A 25,979-nucleotide genomic window follows, 5' to 3' on the forward strand; every position below is an offset into this window, starting at 1 on the left:
CATTTCGCTTGAATGCCCATTGCAATGTAGTCTGCAAAGTGCATCATTCATGTTGCAATTCTCTGACAACCCACAAGATGGCATAGAAAAATAAGGAACAGCAATAAGTAGAAAGCTTGCTTTAGTTATCTAGCGATGTACTAGGGCACACTAATCCAAGGATGGGGAGCCTGTAGGCCTCCAGGTGTGGCTGAACTCTAAGCCCCCCTCAGCCTCAGTTACCAATGATCAGGGATGATAGAAGCAGCTGTAAGAAGAGGATAGGACAGAGTATATGGATTATGAATTTAATGCAGCACTGTAGGAGTCCATGTGTAAAATGCCAATACCCATCACTTCTGTCCATGTAAAATCCATTTTTGTCAACTTTGTTAATAATAAAACAGTGTTATCTTATTTGAAATGCTTTGCGATATAGCATCAAATGCGGACGTCCCCATTCTCCTTCATCTGGCCTCCTATAGCAATTTTTCAGAGCTAATCTTGTTCTCTTCCTCTGAAATACAAAATTTTTAATCATTCTTTGCCAATTCTTAAGAGAGGTAGGATGGAGAGAGAGAGAGAGGAAGCACTTGGAACAGATGTAGGAACTATCATCATATTTACTGATGCAGTTCAGCCCAAAATAGATATATTAAGCTTCTTCCATCTGCCCAAATTACACATAATCTTTTTGACTAAAGGAATAAAATTCTAATAATGCGATGTGTTTAAATTTCAAGGGATCTGCATCCTTAAGTAATGGAAATCCTTACAATGTATCAAGATGTTACTTTTTTTAAGTTCCAGTTGTGTATTTGAATTGACATTACAATACAAAAGCGATTTATCCCAGTTATAACATAGTCCAGCTATACTTTCTCAAAAACTGATAATTCAGTCCTCAATGCAGGGATAGTCCCTTTGGGATTACGTGTCATACAAATAATATTGTCCACATATGTTGTTTGCCCTCTCCTCGCTATCCTTTAATGAAAGAATTATATCTTAATGCTACAGCCAGGGCTGCAGGGGGATTGTGAAGAGCAGACTTCCTCAAACTCAGCCCTCCAGATGTTTTGAGACTACAATTCCCATCATCCTTGACCAATGGTCCTGCTAGCTAGGGATCATGGGAGTTGTAGGCCAAAACATTAAGAGGGTCGTGTTTGAGGAAGTCTGGTGAAGAGCAAGAGTGGAAAAAAGAAATCTTGACTGAACAGGGTGATCAGGTGCTTTTCTTCCAAACTTCCCAACCCATGTGTAGTCTACATTTTCTCTACTGAATGGACTTCTGGCTGAAATTTGCAGCAAACAACCCCTGTTCTGTTCACAGAAAGATCAAATTGAGCACCACTATTTTAGTTGCTTGTTTCTCCACCCTTAGAAAGCCTGGTTCCACATGTTCTTCATCCTTGCGGAATGAGAATCAAATTATGTTAATTTTCACAATGAGAGTATATGCAAGCATCACTGCTTATATTAAGAACAAACTTAAATAAAACATACTTTATTTTACATCACAGTGACGTCTGGGCTGTTTTGTCCTGTGCTGAACCATTAAATGTCTGGAAATACATGGGTGGCAAAAACAAGTGTAATGCAACAATAAGAGGGAGGAAAGACATTATCTAGTGGAGATTATCGGTAAAAGGGCAATAGAATGCTGGCCTCCATGGCATATGGAAGACTGGTGTAATATATATATTAATGCAGATCACCAAAGAAACAGGAAATAGGCAAAACAGAGGAGAGTCCTACAGTGTGGTGGGGTTCTCCGCAGGGATTGAGACAGATTCCAATGCACAGAAAGCAAGATTTCCTATTGTTTTGGGGAACTTGCCCCTTTTGATGATAGTCCTGGTCTTCTGTAATGTCTCATCAGATGTCAAATAAGGTCCTGTTTGGTGTAAAGTGTTTCCAGAACTAAGGTGTTTAAGTCGACATCACCCAAGATGGGTTTGAAGAAGAGTTCTCCAATGGTATCTGGACTGAAGGTCCTCAGAAAACCAAGCGATTCCATCATCCAAGCGTATCTCCTCCTGCTTCTGCTATGAGTCATTGAGACAAACTCTATCAGAGTATGCCGAGCTTCCTGTTGAAGGGCCTGGACATAATGGTGACATTTTAACTCGTGGAGGTCTGTAAAATTAGAAATAAGGAAATAAGGGAAATAAATGCATCTTCTCGTTGTGTTGGTTCTGAGAGCAGGAAAGTGTGAAGAGCTATGGCAATGCCATTTATTTTATGTTCACTGGCGGTGTGGTCCATTTTTATCTTATGCTGGGTTCAGTGTTTCTCTTTTCTAGTCCCTCATTTTGGATTCCTGCTGTTTGTTTTATGGTGGCTTCTGCTATAGGTTAGATATTTTGATTTATATAACTCATGTTTTGATACACAGTATTGAAAACAGCCTTGTGAGGGATTGACTCCAAAAAGCTGGCTTAAAAATAAATAAGGTGGATGAAATCGAGCAGATGACAACTTCTTTCTAAATATGGAATACCATAAAGTTTTTCAACTGGTTACCACTGGAGTTAAGCGTTTACTCAAAAGCCCACGTTAATATTTCATGAATGAGCCTTTAATTATATTTAGTGCCCCATACTCTTGTCACTAATGACTCCATCCTCTTAAGATCTCTTTTGAAGGGTCTGTTGCTCATTCCACATTTTTGTAGTAATTGGCTCCCTACATTGCAGCAGCACTTCCAGCTGGAAATAGGAACCTGTGTCACTTCATAAATTGTTGGACTACAGCTCCCATCATCCCTTACAATTGTCTACGTTGGATGGGGCTGATGTGAGTTGCAATCCACATCAGGAAGACCGCAGATTCCCCACCCCTGACTTATAGTAATGTAATATCACATTTACATTGTACATTGTCCAGTATTGCCCCTGCATACATCTCCCTCACATTAGACTAGAGCCTAAAGTTTTAAGCGGTAAAGTAAATTTGCATATTTTAGCTCCTATACACCCACAAACACCTGCATGTGTATTATATATAATACATACTTTTTTAAAAAAAGAAAAGTATATTGTAGTTTGAAAGTCAGAAAGGTTTAAAAATGGATTTTTGAAAACATTTAAAAACCCAATTAAAAATGGGGTTCCTCCTTCTTAAGCAACTTTTAAATTCATTTCTGCACCCTGAACTGTGCAGTTTTAGGGTGCAATCCTGTCATTAAGTAAGTCAAGTCAAGCTGTTAAGTCCCTTGGGTATTAATAGGATCCATGCTCAAGGAACTGAGGGCAGGACTGCAGCCTTTGCAAATACCTGGATGAGACTTACCAGGATTAAACAGAACAATTCCTTTAAGATAGGCATATTCTTTTGCACAAATGTCTGCGTTCCAGAACTTTCCCAGGAAATCCTTAATCTTCTGAACTTCTGCTAGTGATGCTCCCAAAGGAGAGTTCTCCAGTTTGTATTCACCTCCCGGAGACTGATTAAGGAGGACTGCTTTCAAGAGGCTGGGGACTGAGGTCTCTAAGAGTTCAAAGTCCACCCGTTCTTGAGCCAGACCCAGTAGGAAGAGGGGTGCCCAGCCCTGTCGTATCAAGAGGATCTGGTCCTCCAGTGGCAACTGAAAAAAAGAAGGCAGCTTTCTTATGAAAGTGATAGTTTTCAGAAGCACTTCCGATGTTCTGTTGCAGGTGACGCATGGTATTTTCAGGATGACTCTTCGGTTTACCTCACAGGGGCAGCCAATATTTGGAAACGGAAAGGGAAGGGGGAAACACTGGGGGTTCCCTTCGGTCTTCCATCGCTCTTCGTTGTTAAGGATTTGGTAGAGGATGCTCTGGGGAGAAACTGAGCCGCTGCAACATTTGCCACCCATCTCAAACGGCCCTCGAGCAGCCATAGCAGCTTCCTAAGAGAGTGCTCAGCCTGGGATCTTCTGCCGTTTGGAGAACTGGTCAATGCGGAAATATAACGAGAAAACAGAAACGAGTATTCCTGACAACAAGGTAGGCATGGTGTGGTTTTTATACACAGGAAGCCGAACAGTAAATAGTGACCCCAGCAGCAGTTCCCTTGAACTTTATTTGCTCCTGTCTGTTTTCATCCACAGCAAAACCAAGGTGTGGCTAAACAAACCCTGACAGGGCAGAAATGGTCTGAATGAATGAGCAAGGGGGGGGTGAGGGGGGAGCGAGCGTGACATTTATGATCACGAATCACCTCAGCATCAGGGCAATTGTCTCCATGTCCCAACACTTCATATGTGAAAACAATGGCTATTATTGCAGTCACACACTTTGTATTATAAGGTCACAGCCATAGCCGTGTCTTAAAAGTCAGCCTGCTGGCTTGCATTCTACAATTATAGTAAGAAAATTGGGCAGTAGATTCTATTCCCGCTCCTCCACGGAACTCACTGGGCAACCCTGGGCCTTTTAGTTTAACCTACCTCACTGGGTTGTGGTGCAGATAAAACGGGGATGGCTGGGAAAACTGCCATTTAAGCTCCTTGGACAAAAAGTGGGATAATAATAATAATAATAATAATTTATTATTTATACCCCGCCCATCTGGCTGAGTTTCCCCAGCCACTCTGGGCGGCTCCCAATCAGTGTTAAAAACAATACAGCATTACATATTAAAAACTTCCCTGAACAGGGCTGCCTTAAGATGTCTTCTGAATGTCAGGTAATTCTTTATCTCTTTGACATCTGATGGGAGGGCGTTCCACAGGTCGGGCGCCACTACCGAGAAGGCCCTCTGCCTGGTTCCCTGTAGCCTCACTTCTCGCAATGAGGGAACCGCCAGAAGGCCCTCGGCGCTGGATCTCAGTGTCCGGGCTGAACGATGGGGGTGGAGATGCTCCTTCAGGTATACAGGACCGAGGCCGTTTAGGGCTTTAAAGGTCAGCACCAACACTTTGAATCGTGCTCGGAAACGTACTGGGAGCCAGTGCAGATCTCTCAGAACCGGTGTTATGTGGTCCCGGCGGCCACTCCCAGTCACCAGTCTAGCTGCCGCATTCTGGATTAATTGCAGTTTCCGGGTCACCTTCAAAGGTAGCCCCACGTAGAGCGCGTTGCAGTAGTCCAAGTGTGAGATAACCAGAGCATGCACCACTCTGGCGAGACAGTCCGCGGGAAGGTAGGGTCTTAGCCTGCGTACCAGGTGGAGCTGGTAGACAGCTGCCCTGGACACAGAGTTAACCTGCGCCTCCATGGACAGCTGTGAGTCCAAAATGACTCCCAGGCTGCGCACCTGGTCCTTCAGGGGCACAGTTACCCCATTCAGGACCAGGGAATCCTCCACACCTGCCCGCCTCCTGTCCCCCAAAAACAGTACTTCTGTCTTGTCAGGATTCAACCTCAATCTGTTAGCCGCCATCCAACCTCCAACCGCCTCCAGGCACTCACACAGGACCTTCACCGCCTTCACTGGTTCTGATTTAAAGGAGAGGTAGAGCTGGGTGTCATCTGCATACTGATGAACACCCAGTCCAAACCCCCTGATGATCTCTCCCAGCGGCTTCATATAGATGTTAAAAAGCATGGGGGAGAGGACGGAACCCTGAGGTACCCCACAAGTGAGGGCCCAAGGGTCTGAACACTCATCCCCCACCACCACTTTCTGAACACGGCCCAGGAGGAAGGAGCGGAACCACTGTATAACAGTGCCCCCAGCTCCCAGCCCCTCTAGACGGTCCAGAAGGATGTTATGGTCGATGGTGTCAAAGGCCGCTGAGAGATCCAGCAGAACTAGGAAACAGCTCTCACCTTTGTCCCTAGCCCGCCGGAGATCATCAACCAGCGCGACCAAGGCAGTTTCAGTCCCATGGTGAGGCCTGAATCCCGATTGGAAGGGATCCAAATGGTCCGTTTCCTCCAGGCGTGCTTGGAGTTGTTCAGCAACCACCCGCTCAATCACCTTGCCCAAGAATGGAAGATTTGAGACTGGGCGATAGTTGGCCAAATTGGCCGGGTCTAAAGATGTTTTTTTAAGAAGCGGTTTAATGACCGCCTCTTTCAGCGGGTCTGGGAAGGCTCCCTCACAGAGGGAAGCATTCACCACCCCGCAAAGCCCATCGCCCAGCCCTTCCCGGCTCGCTTTTATCAGCCAGGATGGGCAAGGATCAAGAAGACAGGTGGTCGGTTTCACTCGTCCAAGCAGCCTGTCCACATCCTCGGAGGTAACAGATTGGAATTGATCCCATATAACAGGACCAGACAGAACTCTAGCACTCTCCCGCCCTGGCCCTGCTCCCACTGTGGAGTCTACTTCCTTCTGAATCTGAGCGATTTTATCTGCAAAAAACTTTGCAAAAGCATTGCAGGAGATCTTGGGGTCCCTACCAGGCCCCGGTGGTACAGGTGGTTCCGATAAACTGCGAACCACCTGAAAAAGTCTCCTGCTGCTGTTTTCTGCAGATGCAATGGAGGCGGCGAAGAAGGCCCTCTTCGCCGTCGCCATTGCCACTTGGTAGGCTCGACGTTGAGCTCTAACCCGTGTCCGGTCTGATTCAGAATGAGTTTTCCGCCACCGGCGCTCTAGCCGTCTCAACGATTGTTTCATCACCCTCAGCTCCGGGGAGAACCACGGGGCTGTCCGGGCTCCATGCAATCGGAGAGGGCGCTTCGGAGCCAGACAGTCAATAGCCCTGGTTAACTCCGCATTCCAGCGTGCCACCAGGGAATCAGCTGAAAGGCCATCAACTTGGGATAAAGCATCCCCTACCACTCTCTGGAAGCCAATTGGATCCATTAAGTGGCGGGGGCGGACCATCCGAATCGGTCCCACCTCCCTGCGGAGGGGAAGGGTTGCGGAGAAGTCCAGTTGCACCAGGAAGTGATCTGACCATGGCACTTCTTTTGTTTCGCTTTTAGTTAATGTCAGATCACCAACATCCGTAGAGGTAAACACCAAGTCTAAGGCATGTCCGTGGCTATGAGTTGGGCCAAACTTATTCAGGGACAGCCCCATGGAGGCCATGCTTTCCACGAAGTCCCGAGCTGCCCCTTGTAAGGTCGTGTCGGCATGGATGTTAAAATCCCCCAGGACAACCAAGCTAGGTGTCTCCAGGAGTATATCCGCCACGACCTGAAGCAGCTCGGGCAGGGAATCCTTGGTGCAGCGGGGAGGTCGGTACACCAGTAGGAATCCTGTACTGCCCCTATTGCCCAACTTCCAGAACATGCACTCAGAAAACTGGGTCTTCCCAATAGGACGCCTGGTGCAGACTAATGACTTCCTAAAAATCGCTGCAACCCCCCCTCCCCGCCCACATGACCTGGGTTGCTGTGCGTAAGAGAAACCTGGTGGGCAAGCAGCGGCAAGGACAGGCCCATCTGCCTCATCCAACCAGGTCTCTGTCACACATGCCAGGTCAAATCCTCCATCCACAATCAGGTCGTGGATGGCAGTGGTTTTATTCATCATTGACCTGGCATTGCACAGCAACACTTTCAGGTCATGTGGGTTTCCCTTGCTGATTACTGTATCCTTCCGGTCAGGACCAGACCTGGAGGCAGGGATAGTCCTCAAACAACGACTAAACCTGCCTCCTCGGTAATGACATGGTCTGGTCTTAGCATAACTCCTCCTCCTGCCCGTGATCACTGAGATCGGGTGTCCCAATACATCTCCCCCTGTGGAACCTGCCCCACCCAATCTATTGGCTGAGGCCCACTCCCAGGCAGCCATGACCCTCCCCCTTAAAAGGCAAAATACAAACTATATAATAATTTAACAGAATAATAATAATAATAAAACAGAACAGAACAAAACAAAACAAAACAAAACAAAACAAGGAACAATAGTGCTGACTCAGTGCTTATCCCACCCCAAGCAAAAATAAAATAATGAAATAATATAATATTATAAAAAACAACAACCACCATTTAAAGTGCTGCAAATTAAAAGCGATGTAATTGCAAACAAATAATTAATAAAAATAAACTGTTTTGTTGTTTCCTGGAACCAACATGTCCTGCAATGATCCCACATGCACAGAAAATCAGTTCACCTTACTACAGCTCCTCTTCTCATTCCCTGAACAGATGAACACTGGGAAGAAGAAGCAGTGTTAACACATGCTCCAGAAGATTCCATGAACACAGCAGTGGGAACAGGCTAGTTACTGCAGTGGGAGAATTTTAAGTTGAGCCTCTCGCCATTTCTACACCTGGTTCTGCTGCATGGAAGTGGGCGGTTTTCCCTACTCCCCATAGCAGCACATCAGAAGTGCGGTAGGTGAGATGTATAGGCGGCAAGCAGAAACTGTTCTCTTAAGGCCTTTTGTCTGGAATTAATATTTCAGGAAAATGCACTCATCCACAGATGAGACCTGCTCAGTGAAAGCCATCAACACATCTCTCTCACATCTCTCTATAACGCACAGGCAAAAATCAGCCTGAGATGGTTGTGGCTAATGCTGATACCCAATTTTTGCTTTGTCTAGGCCGTGGGAATTCCTATTAATCCCGATTAACATATTAGCCCCATCTAGCATTTCATAGCATCCTCCTGTCGCCATAGGATTAGGGCTAGACACACTATTGGTGAGCTTTGTCACCTCACCTAATCCCTACCTGCTTGTGACATTGATGCCATTGCATCATATTGCTGCCTCATTTTCAACTCCTCCTCATAATGCCATCTCTCTTTTGTCCTTGTCCTAAAATGTATAATATTAACAATGTGCAGAGACAGTCTCCAGCTATACTTGGAGTGCACATGCTCTGCTCTCCAACCAAGTTGCAAATGCTGGGGTGAGAACACATCTGGGACAATAGTTTGCTGCTCTCCAAATAAGGAGAAGAAACGCACCTGCTTTAATAGGTTCTAAGTCCCTATGAGCCTCAAATTAAACACATGTTGAAATCGCAGGCTACGTTTTAGATCCTCTGAAAGTGGGATTAGCAATGTTTTTGCCCTCCAGTCTAGTGGTTAATGCACTGAACTGGTGAATCAGGGATACACCCTGGTTTTTGTAGCGTTTGAGATTAGAATGATTAGCCAGCAAACAACGGCCTTTCAACTTCAAGACTGCAGCCATAAATTACAATGTCTTCTGGATCTTGCTACGTGTAAATCTTTTCTCATCACATTAATTTAACACTTGGATTTACAAGCCACTAAGTAACCACAAAAAAGGGACGCCGGTGGCGCTGTGGGTTAAAGCCTCAGCGCCTAGGGCTTGCCGATCGAAAGGTCGGCGGTTCGAATCCCTGCGGCGGGGTGCGCTCCCGCTGCTCGGTCCCAGCGCCTGCCAACCTAGCAGTTCGAAAGCACCTCCGGGTGCAAGTAGATAAATAGGGACCGCTTACCAGCGGGAAGGTAAATGGCGTTTCCGTGTGTGGCTCTGGCTCTGGCTCTGGCTCTGGCCAGAGCAGCGATGTCACGCTGGCCACGTGACCCGGAAGTGTCTCCGGACAGCGCTGGCCCCTGGCCTCTTAAGTGAGATGGGCGCACAACCCCAGAGTCTGTCAAGACTGGCCCGTACGGGCAGGGGTACCTTTACCTTTACCTTTTAAGTAACCACAAAAAGGTAAATGGAGAGCTCAGCAAGAGTGACAAGGAACATCTAACGATGAAAGCGATATGTCTGTGTTTCTGCCACTGATACTGTACATCCATGGGACGGAATGGTACTCAGTCTTAGATGAACTGATGGACTGACAAGCCGGTCCCCAGCTCACACAAGCAGGACTATTAAGGCATCGATCCCATGCCCTGTTACCTGGGAATTAGTCTCAGTGGAGCATAGAAGTATGTACGTCTGCTTAAAATAACATGGAAGTTCTTAGGTCCCACTTCTAAAATATTGAGCATAAGCATATACATATTTCAGGTGTTCAGGGGAAAAAGCTGCGGCTCTGCTTTCTGCCCCATGTGGCATCAGAAACCTATTCTGGCTGAGGAAACCCAGCCAGATGGGTGGGGTATAAATCATAAATTATTATTATTATTATTATTATTATTATTATTTTATTTAAAAAACTCCACATTAAAGGTTTAAACTCTGGGACCTTGTTGCTACAGTGTGGCAGAGAGTCAAAAACTCCAGGAAAGGCCAAGTTTTTATTGGTCATGATAAGGCATCAGCATACAACTTCTGGAACTCTTCCTTCTAGGCAACTTGCCATGTCACCTGTGGAGAACTGAGGCCAGGGCCATTGAACCTTTTTTTTTTTTTTTTTTAAGGCTGGGGGCACACTTGTGAATCAAGTTTCACAGAAGAAAGGCTAGTAATGTTCAGAACTCCCCTCCCTCAAAGAAGGCAAAATGTCTATGCTCCCCAAAGCAAATAAAACACAGGAAAGAAAAGCAGGCCAACTTCCCCCCTCATAACCCAGACAATCTTTCCAACCAAAGAAAAAGCAAAGAACCCTCAAGGCTGTTGTTTTGTTTTGTTTTTTAAAAAGGGAGCATCCAGTGCTTTTTTTCCTGGGGGGACACAGGGGAATGTTTCCCCCTGCGCCCCCCCTGCCCAAAAAAAAGCACTGGAAGCTCCCAATTTTAAAAAAAAATTGTGTGTGAATCTAAGTTTGGCCTCATTGGGGAGCAGTATTTCAATATGAGTAGAGAAATGAGAGTGACCTTAAACATTTTTTTTTTAGAAAAAAGCATTGGGAACATTTGCCAGGAGGGTGTCTGAAAGCACCATGGTGTCCACAAGTGTGGTTCAAACCTTAGACCCAGGGAATCAAATGAGACCCAAACCCCTAAGTATCCAAAATGTTGTGCTAATGGGCCTAAATAAGCAAACAAAGCCCACCTATAAATCAACATTATAAAAAGTTGCAGTCACACACACCCATCTTGGGGTTAAGGAAAGGTAGTTTGTTATATTGCTGTATATTTGCAGATAGTAGGTTAGAATATGACAGACACCTCAGGTCTATAGTACATGGGAGTATAGTACTTACTCCCATTGAGTAAGTCTCAATCTGCCATCTTCTAAGTACAAATGGCTATGAACCATCCTTCTGGTCAGCTGACAAGCCTCAAGGTTGAATCCAATGACCTGCAGAAAACTGTAAAACATTCCAAGGACACAAAACCATGTTATCTATAAACTTTATGGATTTACTAGAACACTTGAGTGATTAAACATTATCAGCTAGGAAACAAGTGATAAGGGATGCAGATAACCTGAGTGTGGAATGTTTAATAATTAACTGGAGTGCAAGCAGACGGGCATTGCTGGTGGTAGAGAGAAAATGGCACACGCAACACTTGCTGGGCTTTAAAACCCATCGTTGTGATGTTGGTAAGCTCTAAGTGTCACATAATTGTTGGAAGTACATATGAGAAGCCAGGGGGTCTTCTGTTAACCAAAGCTGCTGAAGTTTATTTGCATACCAACAGCATTGATATGGCCTAGGTAAAGGTAAAGGGACCCCTGACCATTAGGTCCAGTCGTGGCCGACTCTGGGGTTGCGGCACTCATCTCGCTTTATTGGCTGAGGGAGCCAGCGTACAGCTTCTGGGTCATGTGGCCAGCATGACTAAACCGCTTCTGGTGAACCAGAGCAGCACACGGAAATACCATTTACCTTCCCGCCAGAGTGGTACCTATTTATCTACTTGCATTTTGAAGTTCTTTTGAACTGCTAGGTTGGCAGGAGCAGGGACCGAGCAATGGGAGCTCACCCCGTCACGGGGATTCGAACCGCCGACCTTCTGATCAGCAAGTCCTAGGCTCTGTGATTTAACCCACAGTGCCACCCATGTCCCATTAATATGGCCTACCTGAAGCCATTTCCGCCACACACCTTGGATATATTCTGTGATACAGTTATTGGGAAACCCCAAACGTAAAAGGAAGCTCTAAACAAACCCTCTGCACTTTAGGCTCATGAGAGCTGCAAAACACCTGCTTCCTCTCTCCGTGGTTCCCAGTGGCTCAGTTTTCCTCAGGCCCATTGCTTCCATTGTTTCACGCTGAGGCAATTGCTACCAGGTGTGTGTCTGAACCGACCTGCCCATTACCTACCATATGAGAGGGTTTGTGGGATCTTTTACAGGAGTCAAAACATGCCTCTGTTATGAATAAGTCTTTCCACCCTTAACTTTATGCCCAATTAAGAAGTTTACACACCACAGGAATCAAGAAAGATTGAAACAAAACATGAAATAAAGGAGATACAGATATGGGTGCTGCTTCAGACAGCAATCAGCGGGCATCAGATCATACATTACATGCACAGCTTGTTCTCAAAGGATCCCTGACTACCCAAAGCCTGGAGAGTAGGCATAGTGATCTGCCACAGACACATGCTAAGAATGAAGAGAAGGAGGGAAGAGAAAGGTGTACCTTTGCGGTAGTAAGTGGAACCCATCAGGGACCAGAGTTCTGTGCCTTCTGCGTGAGGATTGAAGTCTCCCTGTTACTATCCTTTACCAGCAAGGCTACAGCATCTCTCTCAGCCATTCCTTGCTCCATGGGTTCAGCAAAGTGTGAATATGGTTCCTGAGAGCATAGGGTGGAAAGGGGGTTCTGTTGGAGCTTGTTAGTTATCCCAATGATTGAAAATCTGGGGTTTAAATGCTGCTTTGGACTAATGTAGACTTAGGGAAGGGTGTTCTTGGATGAGTGCATGTCCTTCATTTATTTCTTACAACTTCCTGTCTGTTCGTTATTTTGTTTACCTTGCCCAGTTTGACCCTGAGGGTCATCTAGTCCAAACCCCTGCAATGCAGGAATCTCAGCTAAAGCATCAATGACAGATGGCCATCCAACTTCTGCTTTAAAAGCTTCAATGAAGGAGAGTCCACCATCTTCTGAGGGAGCCCAGGGTCAACACAGTTCATGGTGGGAGGTCTCTTTTTACATCAAGTCCTTCCAATTGCAGTGGTGCTATGATCCACAGTCATAAACCCTAGAAAATGTTGAGATTGACACCCACCATTACAAGATGCTGGGTGTGATTTGCAAGTAACAGATTGTGTTTCAATGCACCTTCTGAGAGTCTGGTTTTATCATGGGCAATGCTTTCAGAACTGGCCTTAGACCAAGGATGGAGAATCTGTGGTCCTCCAGCTGTTGTTGGGTTCCAGTGATAGTAGGACAGCATCTACCACAGCACTTGTGAGTAGCAGACAAGCTTGGGATATAAAATGTGATTCACAAGCACAAACAATTTTAGCATTTCAGAATTTTAGATCTGTCTGAATTGATTACTCCCAACTTCTATGATGGCACAGCTGAATCTGAGCCTTGCAATCACCTGCTCTCAGTACCAGCCCTCAATCCTGCAACTTGTGAAGTGATTGTAAAGGAGGAAGCATTTCTAAAGAATGTGCAGAGTTTACTTCCTTACCGCACACCTTGAATTAAATGAAGAACTTCAAAATAGTCAACTGATTCCCAGGCTTGGAGGCAATTCCTCACCTTGGCAATGCTCACTAGGGAAATTAGTCTATATATCAGCATATGGCACCCAAAGAACAAATAGTTGAATGGTAGGCTGCAGCACTTGCCAATGCAGGTAAGGAAAAAACATCACTGATTTCTCCAAAAGCAGCTCTAGGCGATGCAAATTATTTTCTAGGAAATCCAGTTTTACGGCAGGAGCTCACCAACCACAGTTGTAAAACTGGCCAGCAGGTAGCAGAAGCAAAGCACGAATGAGACAAGAGCGTAGCAGAGAATTGAGAGAGGGAGAGGTTTTGCTGCAGACAGTTGTACAATCTCCAGCTTTAATTCCTAATAATTAATTCCTAACTTTCTGATGCTGACTTCACCAGGGAGTATAGCAGACAGCAAATCACATGGTTCCAGATCATTTCCTCGCTGACTGTGGCTGATGAATTGCAGCATCTGGAGGACCACACTTTTGCCATCCCTGGATTATAGCAATAACTGGAGATGCTCTACAGATATGTATCTAAGTGCACAGTGAGCTAATTCCCTGGATGGCCAGATGGTGGGAAAGCCTTCCATTGAACCATTGCTCAGCCTCCTAACTGGTTGTGAAAATCTTCCTAATTATGATAGACAGTTGACAGCTGGAACAAAATGTTGCAAGATGAAAGATTCTCTGAGAACACTCTGTTATATGCCCCCAGGTTTGGTTCCCACCCACCATGCAACTATCAGTCTGCATTGCATCTCCACTTAGCATATTCAGCCCTCATTGAGCTGTGTTTCCACCAACCTTGGGGTTCTCTCAAGCCTCCTGATAGTTCCCTTCTGTGTACAGAGGGTGCCCCTTTGGAGACAGACTTCACTATGAGGATATATAAGAGCATAGGAAGAGCCCTCCTGGATCATCAGACCAACGGCCCATCTAGTCCAGCATACTTCTCTCACATGGAACAATCAGGTGTCTATGGGAAGCCTGCAGGCAATCACTGAGTGCAAGAATGTTTTGCCTTCTGTGATTTGCAGCAACTAGTATTCAGACGCATATTGTTTCCTACTAGGTGTCTTGCTAACAGTTCTGTGTAGCTCCTTTAAGACTAACCAGTTTAGTCTGCAATCCTATACATTCATATCAGGGAACAAGCCCTGTGGAGTTCAGTGAGGCCTACCTCTGAGTAGACATATGTAGGAGTAGAATTATTGAAGCATTACAAAAGGGTAAAGGACCCCTGGACGTTTAAGTCCAGTTGTATTTGACTATGGGGTTGTGGCACTCATCTCACTTCAGGCTGAGGGAACCAGCATTTTTTCACAGACAGCTTTCCGGATCATGTGGCCAGCATGACTAAACCGCTTCTGGCACAACTGAACACCATGACGGAAACCAGAGCGCACAGAAATGCTGTTTACCTTCCCGCCACAGTGGTGCCTATTTATCTACTCACACTGGTATGCTTTCAAAATGCTAGATTGGCAGGAGTTGGGGCAGAGCAAGGGGAGCTCACCCCATTGCGGGGATTCAGACCACTGACCTTCTGATTGGCAAGCCCCAGAGGCTCAGTGGTTTAGACCACAGCACCACCCACATCCCTGCCTACCAATATAAGATGCTATCATGATACAATAGATGTCAGACCTTCCAAGTATTCCTATTTTCCAGGGACAGTCATGGATTTACAGAAACCGTCCCGGCTTCTGATTTGATCCCAGAATGTCCTGCTTTTCCTTAGGACATATCTATTTTCATCAGATAAATGTTGGAATTATGCAACTCCCAAGCCAAGGAGATAAGTAACTATACAACCTTTAGAAGACATCTGAAGGCAGCCTTGTATAGGGAAGTTTTTATTTAATGTTTAATGTTTTAATATTATTATTTACCGTATTTTTTGCCCCATAGGACGCACCGCCCTATAGGACGCACCTAGTTTTTTTGGGGGGGAAATAAAGAACAAAAAATTATTTCCCCCCCAGGCACGGGGCTGGCGCAGGGGAAGCCCGAGCTTCCCCCGACCCCAGCTCCCAGAAGAGCTTGCTATCCGCAAGCCTAGGGAGCTGCGCCGGTCTCCCCAGGATTGCGGACAGCTGTGTGAAGCCCGGGCGCGCTGAGGCTTCCTAATGCAGGCAGCTCTGTGCAACCCTCCGGAGCCTGGCGCAGCTTGGCGCCGGGCTCCGGAGGGTCGCGCAGAGCTGCGCCGACCCCGAGAGGGCAGGCAGCTCTGTGTGACCCTTCGGAGGCCGGCGCGGCTTGGCGCCGGGCTCCGGAGCGTCGCGCAGAGCTGCGCGGACCCCGGGAGCGCAGGCAGCTCTGTGCGACCCTCCGGAGGCCGACGCGGCTTGGCGCCGGGCTCCGGAGGGATGCGCAGAGCTTCCTGAAGCCTGGAGAGCGAGAGCCTCTCACTCCCCAGGCTTCAGCGAAAGCCTGTATTCGCCCCATAGGACGCACCCACATTTCCCCTTCATTTTTGGAGGGGAAAAAGTGCGTCCTATAGGGCGAAAAATACGGTATATGTTGGAAGCTGCCCAGAGTGGATGGGGTAACCCAGTCAGATGGGTGAGGTGTTGTTGTTGTTGTTGAATAGGATGCCTTTATTTTCATCGGAGAAATGTTGGAGGGTATGAGATGTGTTGCCATTGGTAGTTGTAGTTGATGTAACCTCAATGGTCAGGAACGCAGCCCCTAAAATGCAGAAATGTACTCTGGTAGAGCACAGTCCTAACACAAGTCTACCCAGAATTAAACTGCATGAGATTAAATGAGTATATTGCAGATTGAATTTTATCTCTGACAGGAATGCACTCAGACATAGAGTCTAGAAGCTGTGTAATGTTACAGACATGTTGAAACACTGAAGGGGGTGACAGAGTTCTGCATTAATATAATCTGATTGTCTCTGAGGTGTCACAAGTAACTTTTATTCTTTGTTGCAACAAAACTTTGCTGCAACCCTTCCTAATTGCAAGAGAGGAGGTAAAATTATTCTGGTGGTTTACATTTTCTGTTTACCTCTAAATTGCTCGCCTGTCTTCAGCGTTGCCTCTGTCAGTGCAGTACGATACACGTGTCTATTCAGAAGGAAGCCCCGATGAGTTCAGTGGGACTTACTCCCAGGAAAGTGTGTCTAAGATAGCAGGTTGAGTTATCTCCAAGTTATACTGTGGAGACAAATAAAACAAAATAAAAGGCAACCAGTGAAATACTAAACATTGTGTTTGTCTTTGACCATTTTTTCTTTAGTCAAAAAATTGTTTTAGTTTAAAAGGCTGAGGCTAAGAGGGAGGGGTGTGGCCTCAGGAGAAAGGGGAGGAGCCAAGGGCCCCCAGAAACCTGGACCCAGCCCTGGCTAGGCACAGAAGTACTTTCTTTTGTCTGTCCTGAACCACTCAAATTCATATAGGATGAGCCCCTTATGAATGAAAACTTCAGAATGGAGCAGAACCCACTTTGGATCAAAGCAGAGGCAGAGTGAAGTCAGCATCTCCAAGCATATCTCAGGGATAAAAATCACAAGCAATGATCAAAGACCAGTGGCGGAGGAAGGGGGTGCAGTGGGTGCAGGCCACCCCCAGTGTCATCCCTGAGGGGTGTGTGTGACAAAATGACAAAAGATAAGGTTCTTTTTAAAAAATGGGCTCACGAAACTTTTTAGTTAAGTCAACAAATGCAACGAAACATGGCTGGCACTGGGTGCCACACTGCGGGGGCCGGCAGTCACCGCAGCGCCTGCGGCGTGCCCAAGCCACGCGTCTCTCCTGGGAGTGACATGGTGACTTGAGCGCCTGCAGGCTCGGCGCTGCCGGAAACGGCAGTGTGGGACTTGCGTCTGCCCTCCGCCTCTCCCTACAGCTGAGGGAGGGGCGGCGGAGAGGCTCCACGCAGTGCACCCTGTCCCCATGGGTGGCTCACGCTGCGTCTGGCTACAGGACATGAGCGCCTCACCCAGCACCTGAGTGGCTAGCCACACTGCTGCCATAAGACCAGCTAAGATGTCAAGCTTATAAAGATAGTGGTTTTGTAATTGAGAGGGATGATGCTAATGAGCTGGTGATTAAATAAACCAGTTGAGTAGCTGAGGCAGTCCCAGAAATTACAGGCGACAAGGACTCTGACTCTGCAAAGAGTGATACTTTGCTTACTGATAGATTTCTGGGCCTTAACAGTGTCACAAGCGGCATGAGGCTGCCCTCAGCTGGATGAAGAATGCTAAATTGCTCAATCCTTCCCCTGCTTCTCTATTTTTAATCATCCTCTTGTAAGTGAGCAAGTTGCAGAAGTACACCTTTTCTGGCTGAAGAGGGTGGAAAGGCTGTTGCTGCCACAATTATGTGCTCTCTGGGAAGAAAAGCTGCAGCCTTCCTGTCACCAAAGCTTTTCCTTTTTTTTCAGTGTTCCATTAACAAGGATGAGGAGACGTGGGGAATCTTGCCTGGGACAAAAGACACGTACTTAGAATTAAATAATTCTGAATCCAGGGATTTGTTTTGGATACCTTAACTGAACAGAACTCACAAAAATCCACTCATCAAGGTTTATTCATTTTCGCAGTACAATTCAGGAAGACAGGCTGAAGTGTTATTTTATTGCTGCTATTCTTAAACAATTGGGAGTCAAGAAACCTTGGAGAAATTGTAACCAGCAAGATACATGTATACCAGGTGTGGGGAATCTTTGGCCCTCCAGGTGCTATTGAACTACATCTCCCATCATCCCTGACCATTGGCTATACCTGCTGTGGCTGATGAGAGTTGCATCTGGAAGGTCAAAGGATCCCCACTCCTGATATATACCTATGGGCTGGTCATGTCCTGTTATACTACAGTTTTGGAATTAGGTGTTTGCAGAAATAGCAGATGTCAAACAGCAAACTATGCATGTCACAACAGCATAAGCTCTTTTAACTATTTGGGAGGAACTAAACAAGAAAGAACTAATAGTATTTATGCTGATGGCTGTTCGCAGGGTAAAAATCATGGGTTAGTGACAAGGAGCAGGGAACAGAGGAGAGAGAGAGAAGAGGGTGACAAAAAGAAAAGGAATGTCTTGCCTAGAATCATCATCATCATCATCATCATCATCATCATCATCATCATCATCATTTCAGCCCCCAAGGTTACTCTCAAAGAAATACAGTTGTTCCTTGGATCCCGGATGCCTTGCAACTCGAACGTTTTGGTTCCCGAACGCCACAAACCTGGAAGTGTTCTAGTTTGCGAACGTTCTTTGGAACCCAAACGTCTGACGTGGCTTCCATGGTTTCCAATTGCGTGCAGGAAGCTCCTGCAGCCAATCGGAAGCCACACTTTGGTTGTCAAACATTTTTGGAAGTTGAACGGACTTCCCGAACGGATTCCATTCAATAATCAAGGTACGGCTGTACAGCTCTTGAGAGAGCAGTTTCCCCATCCCAGCTGTACAGCAACAAAGTAGCAGTGGGATCCAGACTGTACTCTCCTTCACAACTGAACAGAGTTAGGCATGAATATGATGCATGTGAAAAAATGCAATTGAACTCAGGGGTGCCAACTTGAATAAAATATCAACTTTGCAGAGTGGGGGGGGGAGGGGTTGGGGAAAAGGGCCTCAGCCCCTAGGATTTGGTTTCTATTATTGGACTTGATCTACGCAGATGACACCTCACCCCAAACTTCTGGTTGAGCTCACGTAGCAGGTCCATGTGGATGTTAAACAATATGGGGGACCACAAAGAATAATATGTCATGGAGTCAGGCAGTATTCCCCCAGAACCACCTTCTGGAATCTGCTGTCCAAGACAGGAACAGAATCACTGCAACACAGTGCCTCTAGTTTTAAAAATAGACACGTGCATCATTCTAGCCACTTGAGGTGGAAAACATCTATTTTGCACTCAGCTAAAGTGATAATTGGGACGCAGGTGGCGCTGTGGGTTAAAGCCTCAGCGCCTAGGACTTGCCGATCGAAAGGTCGGTGGTTTGAATCCCTGCGGCGGGGTGCGCTCCCGCTGCTCGGTCCCAGCGCCTGCCAACCTAGCAGTTCGAAAGCACCTCCGGGTGCAAGTAGATAAATAGGGACCGCTTACCAGCGGGAAGGTAAACGGCGTTTCCGTGTGCAGCTCTGGCTCGCCAGAGCAGCGATGTCACGCTGGCCACGTGACCCGGAAGTGTCTCCGGACAGCGCTGGCCCCTGGCCTCTTAAGTGAGATGGGCGCACAACCCCAGAGTCTGTCAAGACTGGCCCGTACGGGCAGGGGTACCTTTACCTTTACCTTTACCTAAAGTGATAATCAGCCTTAGAGAATGTTTTCATGGTAGCAAAATTTAACAAACCATAAACAATAAAGAAGAACTATAAATAGGAACCAGAGAGACCTAAAGCCATCACCATGATCAGATCAAAACTCCAGATCTTAAGGCAGAATGAGATTGCTTTCATTAGCTTTTGTGCTATGCAATATTTGCTCCTATTTCAAGTCTGATCATGCATTTGCCCATGAATAAGTGAAAGAGCAGAACAGGCCTATTTCATAGTATAGTATTTAAATATAGCCTGGGAGCTCCTTCACACCTCATAAAATTCATAAACAAACTAGAGCATGGCTTCACAGCAAAAGGAAAAAAAAATGGTGCCATTACACACAGCATGATTTTCTGGTTTGTTTGTTTTATTTTGCAGGAGGATTAGCCTAAGGAAGATTTCATCTTTAACATGCCCAGCTCAGTACCTCTTTCTTGGCAATAAGGGTAAAATATTACAACAAAGCTCATCTGTTAATCACGGCTAATTGGCAGTGCCTCAATTTTACAAGAACAAAGAGACCAAAGGGGAAAAGTCAGGAAAAAAGGAATGTTTAAAAATGTTTTAAAATGGCTATATAGAGTGGTAGGAAGCACAGATAATTTATTTCTTTTCTGTTTTTCAGTTCTGTTAGCAGAAACAAGTAGAGCATATCTGCACACTCTATAGTGATGTATCACTATGTTGTTGTTTTTTTAATATAATTTTTATTAATTTTCCAACATAGGTTTAAAACAAAATAACATACACACATAGACATACAAAAACTTATAAACAAGTATAATTTCAGATCCTCTTTTCATAAACCTTCTTTCTCGGACTTCCCCTTACCTCCCCCTCTCTGCATCCTTATTTTAAATTTTTTCAACAACCCTTCGCTCCAATTAAATAATAACTTATTTTCTTTTTCAATTTTTTCTCCTAATTCATCAACCAAATACAGCTATAATTCTATCTTTTCCTTTCCCTTGACATTTTAGCACTCATCAATTTTACAACAGTTCTTAAGATATACTTTAAATTTCTTCCAATCTTCTTCCACCGTCTCTTTCTCTTGGTCACGGATTCTGCCAGTCATTTCCGCCAGTCCCATAAAGTCAATCACTTTCGTTTGCCATTCTTCCAATGTGGGTAATTCTTGTGTCTTCCAATACTTTGCTAAAAGAATCCTTGCTGCCGTATGGAGTACATAAAAAAAGTCCTATCCTTCCTTGACACCAGTTGGCCGACCGATGTATCACTATGTTTTTATTAATATTCACTGTGACAAATATGCTGGCAGCAGTTCCATAGCAATTCTATAAACAAAGGTTTCATCAGAAATAGAATTCTCAGAAACTAAGAGTGAGGAAATGCATTCCGGGAACCCTTTAACAGATCTCTGCGCTAAGGTACATTGAGTCAAACCAACTTAGCAAACATGGTGAGTGTTGTGACGTGGGGTTTGTGATTTCAGCTCTCTTGACATAATATGCTGGAGACAGTTCTCTAGTAACACTTCTTTATTAAAGCAACAAGACTGGGGCCTAAGGAGGGGAGAGCTACATTTATAGGGACAGGGAACTAGCTAGAAAGGATACATTTTGGAGGGAACAATATCAGGCAATCACAGTCCTGCCTTTTGGAGGAAACCAATAAGACAGAGGATCCAAATACAGCAGCTTAAATGAACCAATAGAAGCTGTACCCTCTGGAACCAAAAGGCAGTTACTTTACCCTAATGCAAATACAGACAATAATAATACAGATATAAAATCCTTTGACTCAATACACAACAGTGAGGCGTTCCCAAAGTAAAGGAAGGATTGAACTCTGATTAATAAGAATACACACAGAGGCTTGAACCAGCAAGACTCTGGGAAGGGTGCGTATAATAATCTCTCTCTGTCCCTCCCTCCAGCCCCTGGCCCAGGTCGTTTTATTCACAAAAGAGCTTTTTACAGAGTTTTTGTAAGAACCAATCAGATTTCTTCTGAGCATTTCAACAAACCCCACGTGGGGAAAAGTTAAACTACCAAAACTTAATTAAGCACGGGGTAAACAAACAACAGAACTACTGGATTATTGTAACTCGCTCTACGTGGGGCTGCCCTTGAGACTGACCCAGAAACTCCAGCGGGTGCAGAATGCCGCAGCGAGACTTCTTATGGGGTCTTCGCTGTGAGATCACATTCATCCGGTGCTATACCAGCAGCACTGGCTCCCGGTGGAGTACAGGATCAGGTTTAAGGTGCTAGTTTTAACCTTCAAAGCCCTATACGGCCTAGGACCCTCGTACCTACGGGACCGCCTCTCCTGGTATGCCCCACAGAGGAACTTACGGTCTTCAAATAAAAACATCTTGAAGGTCCCAGGCCACAGAGAGGTTAGGCTGGCCTCAACTAGAGCCAGAGCTTTTTCGGCTGCGGCTCCAACCTGGTGGAACGCTCTGTCACAAGAGACTAGGGCCCTGCGGGACCTGACATCTTTCCGCAGGGCCTGCAAGACAGAGCTGTTCCACCAGGCCTTTGGTCAGGGCACAGCCTGACCCACTCCTTTGGCAATCTTTACAAAACTTTAGTTTATGGTTGCCATCAATTTGGATTTTAATTAACTTTTATAATGTTTTTATGATGTTGCACTGTTTTGGTGTTGTTAGCCGCCCTGAGCCCGGCTTCGGCTGGGGAGGGCGGGATATAAATAAAATTTATTATTATTATTATTATTATTATTATTATTATTATTATTATTATTATTATTAAAGGACAGCATTTGGCAACCCTGGAGGTGATAAACAAGCAATATACATGATAAGGAGGATGGCCAGGAGGACAGCAATCATTATCACCTTTATGTGAGATCTGTTTACTGGCCCTAAGATTAACATCCTAAGATTAACATATCAGAAAGGCTACTTCAAAGAAGCTGCCCACTGTCTTTGGTGACCCAGGATGCCTGCAATGCTTTCGTTGCTGACACAGATGGCTTACTCTATATTTGTTATAATTCCTCATAGCAATCCCACCTGATCACTACATCTCTGGATATTTGCACTCCTACACATGGCAAATGCTTATTCAATTGTGTGCTGCCTTTCTGATTGGTAGGACTGTTTGTCAGTGTTATAAACAAACATTTATACTGGACAAGGACAACCTTATACTTCAATCCAATTTATATGAGACAGCAATCTCTCATTAAAGGGTTAAAATAACTTAATAATCTTAAAAAAAGAAGGGGAAACATTTCTAAGGCTGCGACATTTGAACAAGATGCAAGCAAGAATATAATGAGTGAAGAAACAGTATACTGGCAAGCAGTGTTACTTAAGTTGCACCGACTTCACAGTCTTTGTTCTTAAAAGCAATTAATCAGCAGACATTTGAAACTTCTCCCCACCTCAACCGAAAGTCAAAGTGAATTGTGTGCAGTGTTCCTTCCCTCTCTGCTGTCACCTCCGTGCTCTGATTTCAGCCTCTTGCTTTGCTGCATGCTGCAACATTCATCTACTACCTATGCCTATCCCCAAAGTATGTCCGTTCCTCCTCCTCCCATGTCCTGAACCAAATTGCCAGGATCTGGCCACAAGTGCTTCTTCTTCAACCTTTGAGATTCCTAGAAAAGCAGGCAGCTGCAGGGCAAGGCTGAAGACACACCTTCTTCTCTCAAAGTATAGAGGTACCTCGGGTTAAGAACTTAATTCGTTCTGGAGGTCTGTTCTTAACCTGAAACTGTTCTTAACCTGAAGCACCACTTTAGCTAATGGGGCTTCCCGCTGCCGCTGCACGATTTCTGTTCTCATCCTGAAGCAAAGTTCTTTACCCGAGGTACTATTTCTGGGTTAGCAGAGTCTGTAACCCAAAGCGTCTGTAACCCAAGGTACCACGGTATGTGGCTTTTAGATCCAGTGGCCATTTTCACATGAACATCTGAGGTCAGCAAAAGGAACCAAGCAAGTTCTGCTCTTGCCTCTCTTCAGTGCATGACATACTAGTTTGTGGCCATTGTGCTGCATAATAAATGCAAGTCAAAGACTCGCTGTTGTCATTTGTACAGTGGTACCTCGGGTTACAGACACTTCAGGTTACAGGATTAAGAACTTTGCTTCAGGATGAGAACAGAAATTGTGCAACGGCAGCAGGAGGCCCCATTAGCTAAAGTGGTACCTCAGGTTAAGAACAGTTTCAGGTTAAGAACAGACCTCCGGAACAAATTAAGTTCTTAACCTGAAGTACCACTGTATTGAAAGGACAGAAAGTCCATTGGCCTTCCAAGGTTGTTAGAATCGTAGAATTGTAAAGTTGGAAGGGACCACAAGGGTCATCCAGTCCAACCCCATGTTATTGGACTATAGCTGCCATCATCCCTGCCCATTGGCCATGCCTATCAGAGCTCTCGCGATGAGAAGTTCAATAGCATCTGGAAGGTCACAAGTTTCCCAACCCTGCTACATGACTTCAAACATGTCTTCATTCTGCAATAACATCAGTCGGTAACCAGTCCTAAGTCACATGTTGACAAAGTACCTTCTGAGTTTAATAGATGAACTGCTATCAACTTCTAATAGTGGAATGAGAATCCTCAGCCAGATCACCTTTCCTATCAGTTGAAGAGGTAAAATACAGCACTTTGGGTGTTGAATGCACACACAACCCTATTGTATTATTATTATTCTCCTCCAGGGGATGCTGTCACATTGCAACCTGGTAAAGAAGATTAAACAGCCAGGAATGATCCTGCCATCTCATCCTTGCCTGTTTTCTTCTCCCTTCACACAAGCAAGTAAACAAGCCAGGAAGCCAGTGTTACTCATAGCTTTCCATTAAATCCATAGTGGGACTATGGTTAATAGCTTGCAAACAAGCCAGGCTCTAGAAGGCAGCTTTAAAACATGGTTTCATATTCTTGGAAACTGTTAAGCAGCTTCCCAATGCAGATATAACAGGAATCTACCTTGCAGTCTCCAGCTTCTTTTGATTAATAAATGTGACCATGGCCTGTGCATGCTTCTAATCCAATTTAGTCCATGCTGATTGCAGTCAAGATTTGTAAGATCTCAGGCAGAGGTCTTTCCCATCACCAGTAACCTGAGCCTTTGAACCACACATGCCAGGGAATGAACCTAGGATCTTCTGCATATGAATATCTACTGTTAAGCGATACCCCATGTCTTTCCCTTGTACATTTTCAGACAGTGCTAGGTACATCTGCCTACTGGCCCTAGTTGAAAGCTGCTTTGGGTGAAGAGCAGAGCAACATGGAAAGAAACTTCACCCACTCCTGTCAACATTCCCCTAACCACCTGTTAGGGTGAGTCATCCCGAACCAACCTTCCTTTTCACTGAGCTAGAGATTTGCATCTTTAAAAGCAGCACACATCTGTTGAACGGGTGTGCCCAGGCAATTCCTTTTGCGTTTGCCAATGCTGCACCCAAGGTTAACTTATTGAAGCTATCTTCTGAGGCCTCAACATGAAGCTGTGAAGCTCTTTTGTGAAAGAGCTGATAACATTCGGTGCGTGAACATTAAATTTGTGCAATCCTATGCACACCTACTCCAAAGAAAGGCCTACAGGTACATGGACTGCTGCCTAAGACACAGCCACCTCTTCCTTAGTCATCTCTTCCAACACAAGAGCCACCCAGTGGCTCATCTGATTAGAATTGGCGTCTCATGATTTCAGCACTGGGAGCTCTGCCAGTCAAGTGATGAGGAATCAGGTGAAGAGTCAGATTTTATCTTAAGATTTCAACAATTCCCAGGAGAGTACACAGAGAACACCTACTGCAGCTCTCCTGCTAATCACTCCTTAGTAGTTTTTGTTTTTTTGCTGGGAGCATTTCCATTGCTTGGGGGTTGGGGGAGAATCCCCACTTCACTTGCCCCCTCAGTGACTTTCAGGCTGTAGTAAGTTTCCCATTCTAATTTAGATTTCCATACAACCTGTGAAGACAGGTTAACAAGCACATATAAACTATCTTGGAAGTGTGTATGAACATGATCAGGCTCAGCCTGTGTTTTACAGTCATAAACCCTGTATTCATTGAGGGTGCTAATTTTATTCTTTGTTTGTATGTCATGCATATTAGGAAGGGGATATGCAAGGTTGTTTTTGTGGAAGGAAAATGCTGCTGGCTACAGTAGAGGTGATTAAGCTATTTTCTGTTTCAGACTGGCAGGTTTCAAACAGCAACTTGTTTACCATAAAGGGAATGTAACTTGGGCACAACTAAGGAAATGCAGGTGTTTCTTTTTACTGCCTCATTCCCCGAATTTATTGGAAGTTCGGTATTCTACAACATGGAGAATGCACCTCAAGGTCCAGGACGGACTGCAGTGTTCTGAACTTGAGAGACAACCACACTGGTCAGTATTCAACTAAGCTTTACTCAGAGTAGAGCCTCTAACATC

General features: G+C 45.3%; 1 protein-coding gene across 2 annotated transcripts; it reads right to left on the reverse strand.

Moving 5' to 3' along the window:
- Positions 1–1,301: 1,301 nt before the first annotated feature.
- On the reverse strand, positions 1,302–10,984 carry LOC307213121 (nuclear receptor subfamily 0 group B member 1-like). Of its 2 annotated transcripts, XM_079970851.1 has the most exons (3): positions 10,875–10,984; positions 3,277–3,571; positions 1,302–2,121 (listed from the first exon to the last, which is right to left on the reverse strand). In XM_079970851.1, the coding sequence occupies exons 1-3, from the start codon at positions 10,878–10,880 to the stop codon at positions 1,868–1,870; spliced, it is 555 nt and encodes a 184-aa protein (XP_079826977.1). In that variant the 5' UTR covers positions 10,881–10,984; the 3' UTR covers positions 1,302–1,867. The 2 variants fall into 2 exon arrangements, with proteins under 2 accessions (XP_079826977.1, XP_079826976.1); XM_079970850.1 differs by lacking the exon at positions 10,875–10,984 and having other exon boundaries at positions 3,277–3,951.
- Positions 10,985–25,979: the final 14,995 nt, after the last annotated feature.

Source organism: Podarcis cretensis, assembly GCF_951804945.1.
Source record: "Podarcis cretensis genome assembly, chromosome: 3".
Taxonomy (NCBI): Eukaryota; Metazoa; Chordata; class Lepidosauria; order Squamata; family Lacertidae; genus Podarcis; species Podarcis cretensis.